Consider the following 19,802-nt stretch of genomic DNA (forward strand, 5'->3'; position numbering starts at 1 on the left):
CGTGTATATAGAGGCTCAGGGACTATGTCACGGATTTTACCAGATTTTGAACCGCCAAAATTTATATTTGTGTCGCTTGAAACCTAAAAATAATGGTCCATTTTTATTAGTAATGGCTATATTAGAGCACTGAAACTGTTAACTAGCATCTTTGGCTGCGGATGCTTCGGATGGAAACAGATTACAATTTGAAAGCGTTAGGCGAATGATTCCAACAACGGTTATTCTCGAGAAATTCCTTATAACACTGACAACAAAGCGAGTTTGCCGACGGAGGAAAATCGCATCTCAATTCACACCGCGTGCTCGACTACACTACGCAAAACTGTCAATAAAAAAAAAACAACTCTGATTGGTTCGCGGCAATAGGAAACGATTAAAAACATTCGTGACTTAAGCGTGACGCGTTACTCGACCTGACTCGGAATAATTTTCTTTTGTCCAGTGATTTATCGACACTGTCTGAAACACTTCCCTCCCAGTACCTTCTCTTAACTGCATCGAGGCCCGCACTTTCTAACCTGTGGTTACCACTAGTAATAAAAGAAGAATGCAACTTTTGTATTGAATGATTTTTCAACACACGTTGCGTTATCTTAGCTTGAGGCGTGACATCTGGTATAAGCCTGACACACGACACGTGATACTTCTCGATTGACCAACGTCAAACGCGGTCTCGTAGTTGTTTACAGACTTTACAGGCCAATTGCAGAAATGTTCTGTTTACTGAATATTATAGAACTGGATAAATATAGTTTTTTCCTTTCGTTTATATTTTTGTACTAGTAATACGTGACTCGCAGGGCCTCGCGAAGCTCTGGGTTGGGGAGGCGGGGGGGGGGGGGGTGGTGTTATAAATAAGGAGTGGATTATTTGAAGTTGAACATTGTACATATTCAATTTTCCACAGTAGGCAGAAAGATATATTTGTTAAAAATTAGTAACGGGCATGGCCGCGACACCCTCGTTCCCAGGGTCTACTCCGCTTTGAAGATGGCGGCTCTTTCAGGTTCGTAAAGAGGTATAAAGCGTTGGGAAGCGCAGGCTATTTTCAAAATCATCGACAAATTATTGGATAGTCGCAGTTTGGACATTTATTTGAGGGCATTAAAAAAAAAAGAAGAACGAACGGCAGGAGGATTCGAACCCTCCGCCCGCGCGCCCCTGATGGCGATGAAAGGTTTATAGCCTGAATAGGCATTGAGGGAGTATTATGTGGAAATCAGTGTTATTTTAATCCGAAAAGAAAAACGATAAAAATGAAAGGCTCAGGATTCGAACCCACAAAAAAAATAAGGAAAAAAAAAAAAAAACCCTAGCCGGATTCGAACCCGCGCCCTCAGTCCCGAAGATCTGATTTCAAGTTCGACGCCTTACCATTAGGCCACCAGCGCGCGGCGGCCGTGTGACGTCATTTCCGCCAACTCCACATGAGATTTCATCCCGCCTGAGCCCTTTGAATTTGAGGGACAAAATTATACACCCCGCTACGCTCGGCCTTCGGCCTCGCTTCGCGAGGAATTAGTCCTTTCTTACTTCCCGGGAGTATTTTGCTGTCTGTCCTTCGCGGCGATTTCTTGTTGTGTTAAACTTGATCTCTGTTCACGTCTCATTTATTTCTGCAGTTTAAAGTTCCCATCCATGTATCTAGTTCCCAGTGTTTCTCGGTTGGGGTATCGTTCCCCGACATAAAGCGTTGACTACGTCATCGCTTAAAAACCGATAGTGTCGAAATAGGAAGTGGCGGTGACAAGTTTTGCAGGTTTTTTTTGCGTTTGACCGCTGTGACCGTTCTGTGAAGTAGAGCGGGTTTATTTTCCGAACTTGTTCCGAGCGCACTTCTTCTTAACTTCTCGGGAGATCTCGGGGAGGGACGAAGACCGGACTCGGCGCGCCAAATTTGGTCAAGATACTCACGTGTGAAACCTGAGAGGTGGGAGCGGCTATGGAATGGATTAGAAGTTGTTCATTTCGTACATAATAGACACGGAAGTTTATTTCACGAAGTGTTTGCTTTAGATCGCGGAAAAGCATCGCTAGATTTCATTCCAGTGTAATATAATGTGTTTTGAATGGAGGCGAAATGGGAACAGTAGCTTCCATAGCTGCAATTCGCTTGCAAGACGCCGGGGAAGATAGAGTATTTCATCTAGCCAACAAGGATGATTCGAAGCAGCCTGGGCAAAATCGTTGTGTCGTGGTACATGTTCCTCTCGATGTTTCTCAGTGTATCGATGTCTTGTTCATCTGCGACGAGTGGGGATCCTCGAAGGGAGGTCTGTCGACTTTCAACAGAGAGTTTGCGGTGAATCTGGCTAAAGCATCGACAGGCAAGATAAAAATCCACTGCTATGTTTGCAGTAGCAGCGAAGAAGACAGACAAGATGCGAGCAAACAGGGAGTGAATTTGATCACCGCTCGACGTCTTCCAGGATCTGTTGATCTCATGGAAGGACTGAAAATGCCGCCATCAGATCTTCCTTATCCTCATGTCGTCGTTGGACATGGACGAAAGTTTGGAAGTGCTGCCCAATTTATTTCGGACAGGGCAAAATGCTGGTGGGTTCAATTTGTTCATGTATTCTGCGAAGACCTGGGTAAACACAAACTGGAAGGAGGCGCCACAGCAGATGCAATTGCAGAAAGCGAAGAGAAGAATAAACGAGAAATAGAGCTTTGCGAAGCAGCCGACCTGGTTGTTGCTGTGGGCTCTCTACTACAAAGAAAATACAGCAAACTGCTTCCAGACATCAGAGTAGAAGTTATTACACCTGGAATGTTTGAGAAGTTTGTCATTCAAAGGCCGGTCAAATTTCTACCAGCAGAGGATTTTAGTGTCTTTATGTTTGGGCGTGGAAGTTTTGAGGATTTTGAACTAAAAGGTTATGACATCATCGGAAAGGCACTTGCTTCTCTTGGGAGGAAATATGAACTGACTTTTGTTGGTTCTCCAAAAGATAAACAGAGGAGTATAGAGAAGTGGTTTCGCAAGGAAACAAAAATTGTACGCAATCAACTAACCATCCGTGGCTATTGTGACTATCAAGAAATGAAGAAGATGTTTCGTGAAGCTGATGTGATAGTCATGCCATCCCGCACAGAAGGCTTTGGTCTGGTTGCTCTGGAAGCCATTTCGGCTGGTGTCCCTGTGCTTGTTTCCAGTGAATGTGGAATAGCTAAAGCATTAGAAGCAGTGGAAGGTGGGATGTCTGTGGTAGTCAATTCCGATAAGCCAGAGGAATGGGCGAGAAGAATCCATGATTTATCTGAGCTGAAAGCAGAAGAGAGGAATGCCTGTGCTATTCGTCTCAGAGAACAGTATGGAAAAATTTACAACTGGCAGGAAGAATGCGAGCGATTTAAGGAAATGATACACGAGTTGGTGCAAAGGCCACGTAAAGCTGTCCCCTTAAATCTTTCATTGACAGGTATGTATTAAATAATTATTTTAACCAACAATTAATTCAGTTTTACGCACTATATTTTGGATGGCATTAATAGCTGTTTGATTTTAACTGATGTCTTTTTTGGGATCAAAATCAATTAATGGATGCCCAGGGAATGTACCTAAAATTCAGGCTATCCTGAAAATTTATATATAATCAAAATATATAGCAAAATAAAATCCAATTTATTTGTGCTCTCTCATAAGATCAAGATGGAGGAATGACTGTGATGGTAGAAGCTGTTATCTCTTTAGACGGCAATGAAGCACAGATGAACAAAAACACAGTGCCACTAACAGGTGTGTGCTTGTGCATTTTATACTGTGTAACTACGTGTAGATATCATATAGAGTTGAACCCCTATTACCGATCAGTGGCCACCTATGGGGAGTTGCATGATAAGAGGTTGGCTGCTTAAGAGGGGTTTGTCAGAAATTAGCATATGGCGTGGTAGAAACATCATTTTATTGCCAAAAATCAAAAGCTTAACACTTAGCTTTAATGACAACAGAATCAGTCAAGACAATAATGAGCGTGTTCAAATTAAGTGTTTACAATTAAGTCACATCCAGTTAAACATAATGTTATCACTTAACCTCTGGAATCAGCTTGCATTTACTTACCGGTAATAAGACCACTGCCTGGAGTTTACTTCCCTGGAGCTCAGGGAGGCAGCGTGGCCGACTGGTTAGAGCGCCGGACTTGAAATCCGGAGGTCGCGGGTTCAAGTCCGGCTCTGACCACTAGCTGGTGTTGTTTTCGGTAGCCCTGAATTCAACTCCTCGGCTACGCTTGTAAATAGCCAACTGGTCTGCCTCCTGCCAGTTGGGATTCTTAATCATGTTTCGTTCATTTACAATATTTGTTTCAGAGTTAGTTTACATTGGCCCTGAAAAGCCCCACCTACAGGGTGGGCGCTTATTCCAGGTGGGCGCTTATTCGAGGTTGGGCGCTTAATCGAATAAATACGGTATTTTTTTTTTCCCTTAATAAGACCACTGACTGGAGTTGACTGAGTCAACTCCATGTCCAAGCCACAAGTCAGCAGTTTATTCATTACAAAAATGTCACAATTATATACAAAAACAAAGGTTGTTGCATTTTATGCAGGCTACGCCAAGTTGGATTTGGTACTGGTTCTCCTCCTTGCTCTGAGGGTTTCTTCTGAGTTGTCCAGTCTTCCTCCCTCCACAAAAACCAACTCTTCAAATTCCAATTCGATCTTGATGCACGTACACCTCTTTACAAGCTTTTAAGCTCTTCAGTGTCACATGGGTAAATAAATTAAAATTACATTACACACATTCAACTTTTGCATATTTGCTGTTGTGTTGTGCTGAGAAGTGGGTAATAATTTATAGTTAATGGGCTATTAAACGACTCTGCGACACTGATCTCTGGTAAATTGCATTTTTTTTTTCTTATCAGGTCAAGATGGAAAGACAGTTTCTCCCAGTTCCTCAACTGGTACAGGAACTAAAGAGAAGTCGTCACTAGGTGTGAATCTGTAGTCCCTCCTCCTACTGCTCTGTCTAATTAATATGACCCCTCTATGAACTCTGACTGCACTTATTTTGGAACCCTATCTTTTATCCCCTTTAAATCAAAGTTGAATGAATCCAGGACTAAACACGCTCAAGAATATAAGTTCCAATCATGTTGTCAAGTTTATCCCTTTTTCTCCTGTCATTTTCATTTTTTGTGGACATTGATTTAACAGTAAAAGAACACAGTGCGCTATTTGATGAGAACCTGTGAATTATCCTGTGAAGAAACCTGTGAACTAACAAGTTTTCAAGTGTTTTAACAGGTTTTTCACAGGGTGTGCATGAACAGCAGAAACAAATGGTAGTTTAAAACTGCTATTTTCAATAGTTTGGCCGGTCAGAAACGACACGTGACCGAGCGAAAATTATTTTGAGCCCTGATTGGTGTTTGGGACTTTTTCAAGTTCAGTGTCATTTACTTATATTGTGTTGCATGTGCCTGCCTGCTGCCAGTAAAATGACCAGACTGATACACTCTCATTAATATTTACTAAGGTTCAGACAGGAATCCCAAGACAAAACAAACAGAATGGAACAAAGAAGGATCGTCAACCACATGTACAGGTAAAATACATATATACCTGCATGCCTTCATAATTTCTTAAAAAAACTCATTAATAATTCATAAAGAAAATACAAAAGAAATGAATGTTTAATGAGTGTCTTTATATCTGATAAAGACACGTCTAAACTTTATGTCCAATTTTCTAGGCCAAAATAACCCCAAATCTAAATATTAGTGCAAGAATGAAGTGATCTATATCAGAAGATTTTTAAGCTATTCAATAAATACGCAGTTCGTGTTTTATCAAGTCTAAAACACTGCGGCTTGTGTTTTAAACTTGATAAAACACTCCCTTGTAAAAATTTTACCGCGATCACGAATCGCGGCGCGTTTTTGGCCGCCGCGATTGGTGCGATCGCGCCGCGATTGAGCTTAGATCGTGCTGCGATTCGCTCCGCGATCGGCTTGGATTGTGCCGCGATTCGCGCCACGTTTTTGGCCGCCGCGATTCTCGCATCGCGATGGGTCGGGAATCGCGCCGCGATTTTGCTTGGATGGGGCCGCGATCGCGCCTAAATCTTTAAATTCAAAAACAATTATCTTGGCGTTTTGCCCATCGTGGAAGAACAAGCCTACTCATTGTTTCGTGACTAGTCCAAACCTTTCAGCTAATTACTCTTGCGGTTTGATGCAGTTACGTCTCATTGTTGCAAAACAATAAACTTTTCAGAAATAACTTTTGGCGTTCACGGTTTTTGGGTTTTGACTGTATAGGACACGTGTATTGTGTATCAATCTCTGGTCAGAAAATGAGATGGGTTTTGCAAAAGGTTTTTAACCACCTATGAACAGGGCGATTTGAACAGGTTATTTTTGTTGTCCTATTTTGTTTAATAACATTACAGGCAACATTATGATGATGCATTGTTTATTCTCCTTAGATTCAAACAAAAATACATCTTCACAAACCTCTTCAGAATGCACAGAAGCCAACAGTAACAAAGAAGGAGAGTCAGCAACAGGTGCGTGTGTGTCATATGCTGACATTGTAATTAATTAAGGTTTAATTATTCACATTATTCTATTAATACCTTGTTGTCACTATCTGTTTTCTCATTGGCTAAGAGCATACAGTTAATTCTACCGTGGCCTAACAGTCAGTAAGCTGGACTCTGCATCCAGTGGTCTGGTGCAGTTGCTAATAAACAAGCTCATTGTTTGTGTTCCTGGGACAAGGGGTGCTTTACTCTCACAGTGTCTCTCTCCACCCAAGTGTAGAATCACCTTTTAATTTATACTTAAAGAGAAACTATTAGCAGTGGCAATCAGTGCAACTTGAACCTATTCTATACACGATTAAATGGAGGAAAAAACTGAGTGAAACTTGTTACTTATGATCAAGGCACTGTACTATATCTCATTGCTGTGAAAGTGATTTCTCACTTCGCAAAGTACAGATTTTCATTTAGCAAAGTACAGATTTCTCACTTCGCAAAGTACAGATTTTCATTTCGCAAAGTACAGATTTTTCATTTCGCAAAGTACAGATTTTTCACTTCGCAAAGTACAGATTTTTCACTTCGCATAGTACCGATTTTTCACTTTGTTTCGTTTCGTTCCGTTTCGTTTTGCAAAGTACAATAAGCCGTTTTGCTTGGCCATGCAAAAAATTTGCACGCTTCGATCAACTTCAGTTGTTTGGTTTATCAATGCTGTAAAGTTTTGGTTATAAGTTAAATACTACTCTTGTGTTCACTGATTTAAGAAGGGTAATTTAGCAAGATGTTGTATGATACAGCTGGATGTTTTCACGAGTCAGTTTTTCGTGTCAGTTGGACCACGTCCTTTGCATCTCTACCATCTCGTACAAAAATCACTCGTCTGTATCTCTAATTTTAATTTTTATCAATTATTTTAGGCAGCGAATTTGTGGACAAGGATAAGAATGAATGGAATTCACTTCACTCTGCGGCAAGGGACGGCGATGTTCCCAAAATTAAATCCTTGCTTTCTCGTGGATTTCCCATTGACTCCAGAGATGATCACGGTAGAACGCCACTGATGGTGGCTGCTTACAGTGACAAGCTACAGAATGTGGAGTATCTGCTTGCAAGAGGCGCTGATCCATCTTTAGAAGACAATGATGGATGGAATTTGTTACATTGGGCCTCAGGGGGTGGCAACCCTGATATAATGGAGTTAATGCTTAGTCATGTGCCTAGCATTGACTCAATAAATAACAAGGGTTCCACAGCACTGATGATAGCTGCTAATGGCAAGCTACAGGCTGTGGAATATCTGCTGGTAAAGGGTGCTAATCCATCATTAGAAGACAACAATGGATGGAATTTGTTACATCATGCCTCGCGGGGTGGCAACCCTGTTATTATTGAGTTAATGCTTAGTCACGTGCCTAGCATTGACTCAATAGATAAGCAGGGTCTTACGGCGCTAATGAAAGCTGCTTATCATGGCAAGCTACAGGCTGTGGAGTATCTGCTGGCAAAAGGTGCTGATCCATCATTAGAAGACAACTTTGGGTGTAATTTGTTGTATTGGGCCTCATTGGGTGGTAACACTGCTGTTATCGAGAAGATCCTCTGGTACGGAGTCGACATTAAATCCAGAGACGAGGATGGTTCAACGCCACTAATGATTGCTCAAAAGGAAGGTACAAAATCTGAGACAGTGACGTATCTTCTTAGCAAGGGTGCCAAGCCTTTAAGTAAACTAGAGCTAGTAACAGAATAGTTCTTCTTGTTGTGGGCCGCATGACTGTGTGAATACTCAAAATTATGCTTAAGTTGAAGAGGTGAATAAACTGCTTTTAAAAAACTAATTTTATCTGATTGCATGGATGAGCAGCTGACACATGAATTGTCAAAATACAAAGTTCAAGTTAATTTATCTTGATCAACTGCAAGTATAAACTTAATGACAATATGATTATTATCACTATTTTCCTGTGAAGTCCCAGGTTTAATTGTCACACAACGCATCTCGTGAGCGTGATGATTTTATAATTATTTATTTTTATGACATTATACGTTGTCCATGTCAAACTTTGCATTATAACTTTTGGCTTTGATGCGATGACTATTTAACTTTAGGAGAACTTTCACCTATCAATTAGTAATATGGTAATCTTCAATTAAAAAACACAAACACATCCAGTAATTAAAAACATTTTGCTAGTATATACCAGTATTTTCACTCAATACTTTGGTATAATTGTACTATTGTAGTATTTTTTATCACATTAGGTCAAGATGAAAAGCCAATTTCTCCCACTTCCTCAACTGCCACAGGAGCAAAAGGGGAGTCGTCAACAGGTGTGAATCTTTAGTATTACTTGGTGATTCCCTTGTATTGCATTGCGTATCCTTACTGCGCAGAATTTTACGCTTAATTAGCACGTGCACACAAACAAATTGGCCACTTTTTTTCTATGTGGCTTGGCTCGCGAGAGAGACAAAATCGTTTTCTCATAAACAAATTCGTTGACCTATCATTTCTTCTCTTAGTTCGAGAGTAGCGATCAAATTCTTTCTATAAAATGAATACAGATCAAATTCTATGGCAGAATAATACACTATCACCAAAAACGTGTACTTTGCCAGTTCTCGCAAAGGAATTATGTTGTATATACGAGGTCTTCCTGCTTTTAAACGAATACGGTGACCCCCCTTTTTTATTTCAAAATTTAAGTAAAGTAAACAACCAACCGGCAAAGTTTGGTTGAAAATCTATGAGCAGTTCTATTTCACGTGAATTACCTTAAGGCTCTGTTCACCACCAGCTCCCTGCTCGCTCTTTGAACTGCCCTCTATCTAACAAGACCTCTAGAGCTCAGTGCAACTTATTTTGCATCCCTATCTTTTATCCCCTTCATCAAAGTTGAGTTAATCCAGGACTAAACATGAACAAGAAAACAATCATGTTGAGGTAACCTTTAAAACTTTTAAGTTATGGGACGTTGTGATCTGCTACTGGCTTTTCTTTTTCTTTTTATACTCATTTTTTGTGGACATGTGTTATAAAACAGCGAAAACTATTCAACAGTGTGTTTATAGTTATATTTTTTTATGTGCTCAAGCTAACCCCTCCCCCCTTCCTCCCTTTTGTACCTTTTTTAAAAAAAGTCTGGTGATAAACTTTTGCTGAATACCTCCTGAATAGTCACATGATAAGTGTAAAGTTTACTTTTGAGTTCATTGTACTTTTGTTTAATGAAAGGGCTCCAGTGCATGTACAACCAGAAGTCCAGGATAATGCATTAATTTTTTTCCATCACCCTCAGATCAGAAAAGAAATTCAGCTCCACCCATGACAAGCGAAACAAGATTTAAGAAGACGAACAAAGTTGAAGTGTTAGCAACAGGTACGTGAACGCTTGTGTGTCAACTCTATGTACAAACATATGACTGTCTTAAAATATGAGTTAGGATGCAGTGTGAACCAGCAAGGCATGTAAGCTATGCTAACCAGAATTATTCCAAATCACAATAAAAAGGCTAAACGCAAGCTACCTTAACTAACTGTAGGCTTGGCTAACCAGAGTGTTATTTAGTCTAACCAAAGTGTTGCTTAGGCTAACCTCAGAATGGCTCGCATGACATGCATGACTTGAAAGCCACAAATCCCTTATTCCAACATAAAGGCTAACCGTAAGCTACCTAAGCTTAACTGTAGGCTAAGGTATACCTTCCAACTTTTTATGGGTCAAAGGCGTGAGATTTTTTTCCTGAAAGTGCCGGGATTTCCGAAGAAGACACGACCATCTCCGAAGATTTCCGACGCCGTCCAAAGTATTCTGAAGACGTTCCGAAAGTATCCCGGTTCTAGTTCCAGGACGTGTTTGGCTAAACATGACGTTGTTTCCAATGCATTTCTTGTCAAAACTCTGAGATTTTCGGAAATAGTATCGTCTCATTTACTCATTTTAAACAGAGTTCTTGTTTCTCGCATTGGTTTGAGTTGACATTTTTCTGGATTGTGCGTCAGTTTTGGCTTTAATAACTCACATTTTTCGACTAGGCGTGAGAAATTGCTTCGTAAGCGTGAGTTGGCGTGAGATCGAAGTTTTCAACTCACAGGTGTGAGACTCACGCCTAAGGCGCGAGAGTTGGCAGGTATAGGCTAATAAGGGGAGTGCTCAAATGTTTTATTTTGGCTAACCAAAATGGCTCACATGGCTCGCTGGCTTGCAGATTGTCACCTGTCTTATATTTTAGTTATTTGAGGTTGCGATTGTGAGAATTCAGAATTCAGTAGATGATAAGTAAACTTTTCAATGCATGTACATGTAAAGCTTATTAAATTATGGTTAAGAGACTCTCTTTCTGAAAAACACCCACTCAAATTCGCATAAAAATAATTTTGCCTGAAACCAGGCGCGTAGGAGGGGGGTTCGAGGGGTTCGAACGAACCCCCTTTGGAGGTCAATAATGGAGGACTGAAAACATAAACTGTTGATTTTCAGCTTTTAGCAAATGGTGGGGGAATAGAAAACAAACTTTGAGTGTTGCAGCTTTTAAATTACCCTGCAAGAAAACGCTTAAAGTATCGGGAAAGCATCAAATGATTGTTAGGAGAATGGGTACAAGTAAGAAGGCTGAACAATTACATGGTGAGATGTATCATGGGCGAGAGTAGGCTCTATGGTATGCCTGTCGATCTGGACGAAATTGTCAATCTTTTTCAAGGCCTCCACCCGAGGATGATGCAATTGTCAAGTTTGCTTTACCAATAGTCCTGTAGTAAATTAGTAAGTAAATGGCCTCATTATATCCTAGTGACCTAGCATTATATGTAGTCAAAATAATCCCATCGTTAAAAAATAAGCTAAAATATTTCCTTAACAGGCGTTTGGGATTTGATATATGGAGTATCAATAGACGGAAGGCGGGGAATACAATTTCGGGAGACCCAGTTGATACGTGTATTTAGTGCATATTGACACTCTGACGCTGCTTTTACCGGGCTTTTAGTACATTGACGGTGGAGCCGGGGGGTGGGGGACTTAAGCCTTTAACCTGAGATGCCTTTGCAGCATACGTCAAGCTTTTTTGTTTAGTGTACTAAGCCGGTATGTATGTATGAATGTATCAAGTCAACAAAACGCCGGAAATATTGTTGTTATAACCTAGAAATACCTGTTATTTTACACTCCATTGAGTAAATAAATATTGATGTGCACAATGCTGAAAATAGCATTTCCGGGCCTCTAGATTTCAAAATATTCTGGGGGACATGCCCCCAGATCCCGCTAGAGGCTCGCGCCTTCGGCACTCGAATTTAATAACCCCCTAATAAATATTCCTGTCAATACGAACACCTTTCCAAAAACCTCAGCTACGTGCCTGGAAACCCTGGCAACTGAAAGACTTTACTGAAGCTAGAAATAAAACAGATTTGTTTGATTCAAAATGATTTTCTGGCCGTGTAAGGAGCCATTAAATATTTTGCCTGTATTTTCCGGCCTGCCGCAACATCTGGAAAATTAGAAAAATAAGCATTTTTCTAGCTGCTGTCAAATATCTCATTTGGATCGAGCACCAACAATTTTTATATCAATTTGTTCATAAAAATTTCTTGTTTTCTAAAAAAGTAGCAAGTTTTCCCTCGATTTATCTGGAAATGCGAAATCAAGGATATAATGACCACTATAGCTACTAATTGGCATCAAACGAAGGTTGAAAAATGACCTTGGTGTAGAAGCAAATATTTTAATTTTGGGACCTAGCTGATAACTGTACTCTACACAGCCAGAAAGTGTAGTCCTTTATCGGCTAAAATATGCAACATCATATACATTATGTACGTTTTTCAGTATTTCAGAAGTTATGACCATTTGTATCAGGACATGTGCGAGAAATAATGGCATTTCGCTTATATCGTTGTTATTACTCGCACATTTTTTGATGTGAATTTGATTGGGCATTTTTCAGAAAGACGGCTTCTTAATATAAAAAAGTCCCCGTATGATATTATGTTAATACTTCAAATAGCAACATGTAAGACCCAAAAGAATGAAATAAGATGAGCAGAAACGAAATGTCTAAAATCACTGAATAAACCACCCAAATGACCATAAAACTAAACCGCTTTAAAACAACCGAAATAGCTAAAACAAGCAAAACCAAACAAAGTAAAAAAACAAACAAGACCTTCTTACCATTGTTAATTAACAGAAACACTGGCTAATAATGTAAAGGGTCATTCCAGTTAACTGGAGTGCTATTAAACCTTGCTTTCCTAAGTTGCTTTTATTTCGTTTAAGTTTAAGTTCATGGCCCACAAATAGCAACACAAGGATATCTGCTGTTGACACATTCTAATAATGACTTCTGAGTGGATTAATTGTTTACTTTTATAGGGAGCTATAAAATATATATAGATCTCTTAAAAATTTAATATAGATTATACATTTTTCAACTATAAACCTCCATCACCTTCTAGCCTTGGATTAATACATGTATTCAGTAATATAATAAGCTTTCTGAAAAATTGTGACTCAGATGTCCATGTTACTATTAATAATGCTACTGGAAAATAAGGACAGTTAATTCAACAGTATGTATTGATGTCGACGAGGAGGTGCAGCTGCCTATATTGTTAGCACACTTGACTCCCTCCCTGGCTGGGATCACTGCATTGTGTTCTTAAGCAGGACACCTAACCCTCTTAGCTATATATAGTGTACCTCTCTTCCAGGTGATTAGCTGGGCACCTGCAAAATTTATGCTTGGGTGAACCCTGAGTGGACCAGCATCTTCTTGCCACAGGAAAACTAGCTCCAGCCTGATGGGCCACTGGATACCAATTGAAGACTTAATCTAACCTTAACCCAGGGGGGTTCTCGGCATCTCAAGTGACGGGGATGATCGAATGAGGGCAAAAATTAAAACCCAAAAAATCCCTAGTTCAAAAATTAACCCCTCAAAAAGCAACAGCAAAACATGTTATTGTTTTAAATACCCAAATCACCCTGGTCACTTGAAATCCTGAGGACCTACCCACCCCTCCCCCCACCCCCTCTGGGGCTAGGGCCACTGTATTGTGTTCTTGGGCAAGACACTTTATTCTCATGGTGCCTCTCTCGACCCAGGTGTATAGATGGGTACTGGCGAAATAATGGTGGAGGTACCCTGCAATGGACTAGCATCCCATTCAGGGGGGAGTAGAAATATTCCTAGCCGCTTAATGCTACAGAAACCGGGATAAGGTCCGGCAGTATGGGCCGCATGGCTCGAGGCTCCCCCCCATTTTGTAAATTATGTCATACATATGCATGTAGGTAATACTTTTTATGACATCAGTGAAGATGCATCAATTGTCCATTCTCATCAGATTTAGACAACAGTACAGCTTCACAAACCTCTACAGAATGCAGACAAGAAGACTCCGCAACAGGTGTGTTTAAATGAGCAAAGAAGTGGTGTGGGGACGGTGGGTTTTACTGGTGACATATTTTGGATACTACCTGAGAATTTTTTAACCTACCCCCTCGCTTGTGGTCTAAAACCTAAAATTCTAGTTTTACGGGGAATTTTTAATATCATGTTTGTTATGATGCATCTGCTATCGTACAAAGTGGGGTTAATTTTTTGAAATTGTAATTTAGAATCAGACCAGTTGGGTAAAATTTTTTTTGATTTATTGACAGGCTCAATGGTAAAGTCATTCTGGTATGGGGTTCAGTTCCTGGGCATCCCCACAGGAATTTTGAAATCTTGAATGCCACTTTCAATACAATGTACATTGAATAATCGATCAGTCGTTCAGTCATCTACAAAAATCACATCTGCCAACCCCCAGATTAAAAATCTGGAGACGTCCAGAAATCTTTGCATTGTAAGGATATCATTTAAGACAATGTATAAATTCATACTTTCTGAAAATCAGCCCGGGAGACTTGATGAAAAACTTGGAGACTCCCGGGAAAATATGGAGAGTTGGCAGGTATGAAGAATAGAGAAACAATACTAGTGGTGCAGTGACTTTATGCTGTTGATTATAAAGCGAGAGGTCAGAATGCCAGAAATCCTATTTTAGGCATTCTGGCAGATATTTTGCACTGTTATCAATGACGGCATTACAACATTTAGGGAAATTAATATTTTGAGTGCCTCTAAATTATACACTTACTTTAGGCCAGCTTCTCTGTTGCTGTAAGTGTAACAGTGAGAAAATCATGAGCAGCACTACTGGATCTTTAATTAGTAGACCTTATAAACTGAAATATCAGCAAATGTATTCTGTTTGTTGTTCTATCATTTCTGTTTCGAAATCTTCTTGTTGCTGTGTCAATATCAATTATTTTGCTGTTTTTACTTCATAAATAATACATGGTCGGATGACCTACTTAATTGACCACTCCCTGTATGGGGCTTAAATTAAATATCCCCTTAAAATCTCTCTAGCCGCACCCCCCCCCTCAATTCCCTCTTTGTTCATAAAAAATTACATGTGAACTCACTGACTTAAATTGAAAGTAAACTAAATTGGAAGTAAACCTATGCTGAAGGTTACATTGGTATAATGTAGTAATCCGTTTGAATAATTGTTATAGTCAAACAGTTAACTTTATGAGCATACATCTTTGCGTAATGTTAATCATCCTCCTTACTTGTAATCGTCATCAACTTTATTATAATATTAAATTATGGCTTCTAGTTGGCCAGAAATGGCCTTCTAGTCGAGGACAGATATAGGGCCTGATTACATGAGCCGGGCTGGCTCGGTTTGCCGAGATGACTTTCAACTCGGTATTACATGAGCCCGGTTAGCCGTTCTGGCCAGGTTTGCCGAGATGACTTTCAGCCCGGTTTTAGCATGAATGATCAGAGCACGAATGATCTTAATCACCTTTTTCCGGCAATAAAAAAAAAATATTTGGTGGTTAATTTTTTGCACTTATGCAGCGGGATGGGTTACGTTACCTCTACATCCTATTTAGAAGGAGTGGCATTGATTTTGTCGTCGGATATTGTGCTCGGAAGAGAAATTTAATGCTGGCCCGCTTAGCCGGGCTGGCCCGGTTAACGCGATTACATGGAGAATTTTCAGCCCGGCTAGCCGAGATCCCGGCATCGCGATACCGAGATCTCGGCTAACCGGGTTGGCCCGGTTGTCATGTAATTGCGAAGTTGATTTTTGTTGCGTTTTTAAAACAGACATGCCGAGATCTCGGCAAACCGAGCCAGCCCGGCTCATGTAATCAGGCCCATATAATACGATTTATTATAGTAATTATTATTTCTTTCTTTGCGGTTTTGTTTACTAACGTCATAGGCAATATAGCCTGTTCCAGGCTCTTGGTAGTTATGGGCGAGCGAATAACGCGCGGAAAGTGTAGTCGCTCGCCCGCGTTTTTCGCTTTCCCCTTCAACTACCGAGAGCCTGGAACAGGCAATATTATAACCTCTGCAGTGACGATGCTTTGTCCATTCTCATTAGATTCAGATGAAAGTACAGCTTCACAAGCCTCCTCAGAAAGCACAGAACAAGTGTCTGCAACAGGTATGTGTTTAAACATGAATATACTGACTCTGTAATTAAGTCTATATTGATGTACAATACCCCGTCTACACTTACCCCAGTAAATTTGAAAACGCATCTATTTTTCTCCGGATAGACCAACCGTCCAACCTGAAACGGCGTTTTCGGTCACCGAAAACGAAGCTTTTCAAAAACGCTTTCCAAAGTGGAGAAATTTGAAAATGCACTAGTGAGGACGATGAAAACGGAGCTTTTTGAAAACGCTGATGTCAAATAGTCATGTGATTTCTGTCAAAACAAAAGGTTTAATTAGCTTAACAATACCTCTGTGCATGCGTTGCGATAATGCGAACGATGAAGCGTATCGTTTTTAAATTTATCTGGATTAATGTGGACGGAAAACATGTTATTCCGCGTTTTCAAATTTCCCCGATTTCCAATTTATCCGGATTAATGTGGACGTGGCATAAGAGTAACAGTGCAGTTTATTAATAAGTACTTTTGCTCGCATTAAATGATTACAGGACTATTTGTCTTCATGCTCCATTTGCACTGGAATGGCGGGAGATATTCTAGTGAAATTTTAACTTCAGTATAAACAGGAACAGTCTTTTGTAAATCATTGACGTATTGGAACAATACTAAATACTTGATCAATTTTCTATTTAATATGTCTGACTAATTAAACTGATTGTTATACAGAGCTGGCAATACGCAAGTTTGCTGTTGTACACAGTAGTTATTTATTGAGAAAATATGAAACATTTGTGCGACAAATAGCCAACTAGATAAGGAGAAAAAGTATTTATTTAATCAAAAATGATCCACTCTTTGATCAACTATATAATCATGTGGTTAATCAACGCTGTAAAATTATTGGTTACAAGTTAAATACTACTCTTGTGTTCACTGGATTAAGAAGGGTAATTTAGCGAGATGTTGTACGACACGGCTGGATGTTTTCACGAGTCAGTTTTTCGCATCAGCTGGGCCACGTCTATTGCATCTCCGTCATCTCGTACAAAAATCACTCGTCTGTATCTTAAATTTTAATTTTTATCAATTATTTTAGGCAGCGAATTTGTGGACATGGATAAAGATGAATGGAATTCACTTCACGATGCGGCAGAAGACGGTGATGTTACCAAAATTGAATCCTTGCTATCTCGTGGATTTTCCGTTGACTGCAGAGATGGTCGGGGTATAACGCCACTGATGGTAGCTGCTGCTCGTGGCAAGCTACAGGCTGTGGAGTATCTGCTGGCAAAGGGCGCTAATCCATCATTAGAAGACAACAATGGATGGAATTCGTTACATTACGCCTCATATAGTGGTAACCCTGATATTATTGAGTTAATGCTTAGTCACGTGCCTAGCATTGACTCAATAACTAACAGGGGTGTCACAGCACTGATGTTAGCTGCTGCTAATGACAAGCTACAGGCTGTGGAGTATCTGCTTACAAAGGGTGCTAATCCATCATTAGAAAACAACGATGGGTGGAATGTGTTACATCGGGCCTCACAGGGTGGCAACCCTGTTATTATTGAGTTAATGCTTAGTCACGTGCCTAGCATTGACTTAATAAATAACAAGGGTTCCACAGCACTAATGTTAGCTGCTCGTCTTGGCAAGCTACAGGCTGTGGAGTGTCTGCTTGCAAAGGGCGCGAATCCATCATTAGAAGACAACGATGGATGGAATTTGTTGCATTGGGCCTCACAGGGTGGCAACCCTGATATTATTGAGTTAATGCTTAGTCACGTGCCTAGCATTGACTCAATAACTAACGGGGGTGTCACGGCACTGATGGTTGCTGCTGCTAATGGCAAGCTACAGGCTGTGGAGTATCTGCTTGCAAAGGGAGCTGATCCATCATTAGAAGAAAACAATGGATGGAATTTGTTGCATGTTGCCTCACATGGTGGTAACACTGCTGTTATAGAGAAGATCCTCTCTTACGGAGTTGACATTGAATCCAGAACCAAGGCTGGTGAAACGCCACTAATGGTTGCACAAAGGAAAGGTAAAGCCGAGGCAGTGACGTATCTTCTGAGCAAGGGCGCCAAGCCTTCTTAGTTAAGTGAGAAACATAACAGTTCTTCTTGAGGCATGCTCAGTGAATTAGTGTTGGTGGGCATGTGTGAATACTTAAGATTAACTTGAAATTGATGACGTGAATTAACTGTCGATTTACGCTTATTTTGTTTGATTTTACATACGGCCAGCTAACACAATGTAAAAATTCAAATTGCTGGTTAATTTACCTTATCAACTGCAAGTTTAAACATAATTACAATATGGTTATCACTACTTTCCTGTGGTTCCCTAGTTTAGTTGTCACGCAACACATCTCGTGAGCAATGCGTGACGATTTTAATTTTAACAGCTACGAATTAGACGAGAATCATTTGGCTGATTAGGACATGGCAAATTTAAGTGATAGAAACTGAGGGCCGATCATTTAAACGAGGTCTATGTTAGACCTGGTTTACACTTGAATTAAGTGTTTACACACGACCAAATGAAAGCGAAATTATTGTATTATTACAACGTGTGTGAACCAAATTTTACTTAGACGTTAAGGCGTGTTGTAGTAAGTGTGACTCTCGCATGAAGTGTAGTTTACATCACGGCTAATAAGCCGTAAAATTAACGCTGTGATAAAATGACCGTAGCCTGTCAAGGTTTTCAAAACACTAAATGATCGTCGCTCATTTAGTTTATTGTAAAACACCTTGACCGGCTGTTACTTAGACACTTTGTAAAATTTAATTAACGTGGCTCTTACTGCTAAGAAGACACAAGACAAAATTATGGCTTACTCCGCTAGCAACAAACACGGAAGCTATTTAGTATTACAGTGTTTGTATTGAAATTTATTGTTAAATATTTTGTCATTTATTTTCAAGTCCTGTAGGCATCTTTCTCAAAATTCAACGTAGTTTAGCAAATGATTTGGGTCAAGTTAATATGGACAATGAAAAGTATTGAGTCAAACTTACAAAATATTGTATCAATAAAATTCTGTTATAGAGAAATGTTCGGCTTTATCCCGCCCCCGGGGCAAGGAACTGAGCATAATTGTATTGTAAGTATTTTTTTTCTACACAGTAAAGTTTTAATGACAAGAAATTCAAAGGTCAGTATCAAGAAATATAATATTATAAGTAGTATTTGTTTCAGTGTAACTGTACAAAGCAACATTAAATTTAAAACTACAGAATATTGTCCAGTCAAGTCTGTAGTGTCAAGAAACGTAAAGGAGCAATGTCAACATAAACAAGAAGTCGGAGTTTTTTTGTTTCAGTGTACAACATTACTTCCAGATAAAAAAAAAAGTAATTTACTGAAGTAAAAACAACAGAGTGGTGAAAATAAACCAGAAATGAACAGACAAACATTTTGGACTCAATGAAATTTGCAATGTGCGTCATGCGTGACTTGCCTCCTTTGAACAACAGGATTTAAACCTCTGTTACATTTTAATCCTGGATTAGTGTTAATCAGCGATTGAATAGTGATGATTAAATTGTTCACAGTCTCTTTGTTTAGCAGATGATCGTTGTCCAGACACTCGGTAAAACCGCTTTGTTTGTGGCTAATTTTCGCGCGCTACAGGATCTGAGAAATAGAGAGACTATGGACAGTTTTAAACAGGGATCCGATGTAAGATATCTTTTGGTAAAAAATCGCAATGACCGTTCCGGGAGATTATCAGCCTTAGGTTTTAATACAGTCAACTCTTGTTATAGCGGACACGCTCGAGGCGTCGTTTACTGACCGTTATAGCGAGAGTCC

General features: G+C 39.8%; 1 protein-coding gene across 4 annotated transcripts in view; it reads left to right on the plus strand.

Moving 5' to 3' along the window:
- LOC144665187 (uncharacterized) overlaps positions 1-19,085 on the plus strand; it is a 74,889-nt gene extending 55,804 nt beyond the window's left edge. For 3 of the 4 annotated variants that reach the window (XM_078526367.1, XM_078526366.1, XM_078526365.1), the window contains exons 8-14: positions 6,440-6,520; positions 7,417-8,169; positions 8,762-8,830; positions 9,799-9,879; positions 13,851-13,913; positions 15,960-16,022; positions 17,074-19,085. In XM_078526367.1, the coding sequence (XP_078382493.1) occupies positions 6,440-6,520; positions 7,417-8,169; positions 8,762-8,830; positions 9,799-9,879; positions 13,851-13,913; positions 15,960-16,022; positions 17,074-18,080 (2,117 nt within the window). In that variant the 3' untranslated portion in view covers positions 18,081-19,085. Of the gene's footprint in view, positions 1-1,561; positions 3,429-3,652; positions 3,746-4,874; positions 4,944-5,488; positions 5,558-6,439; positions 6,521-7,416; positions 8,170-8,761; positions 8,831-9,798; positions 9,880-13,850; positions 13,914-15,959; positions 16,023-17,073 lie in introns of those variants that run through there. The other variant, XM_078526368.1, reaches the window with a different exon arrangement.
- Positions 19,086-19,802: the final 717 nt, after the last annotated feature.

Source organism: Oculina patagonica, chromosome 9 (genome assembly GCF_052425735.1).
Source record: "Oculina patagonica isolate OP01 chromosome 9, crgOcupat, whole genome shotgun sequence".
Lineage (NCBI taxonomy): Eukaryota > Metazoa > Cnidaria > Anthozoa > Scleractinia > Oculinidae > Oculina > Oculina patagonica.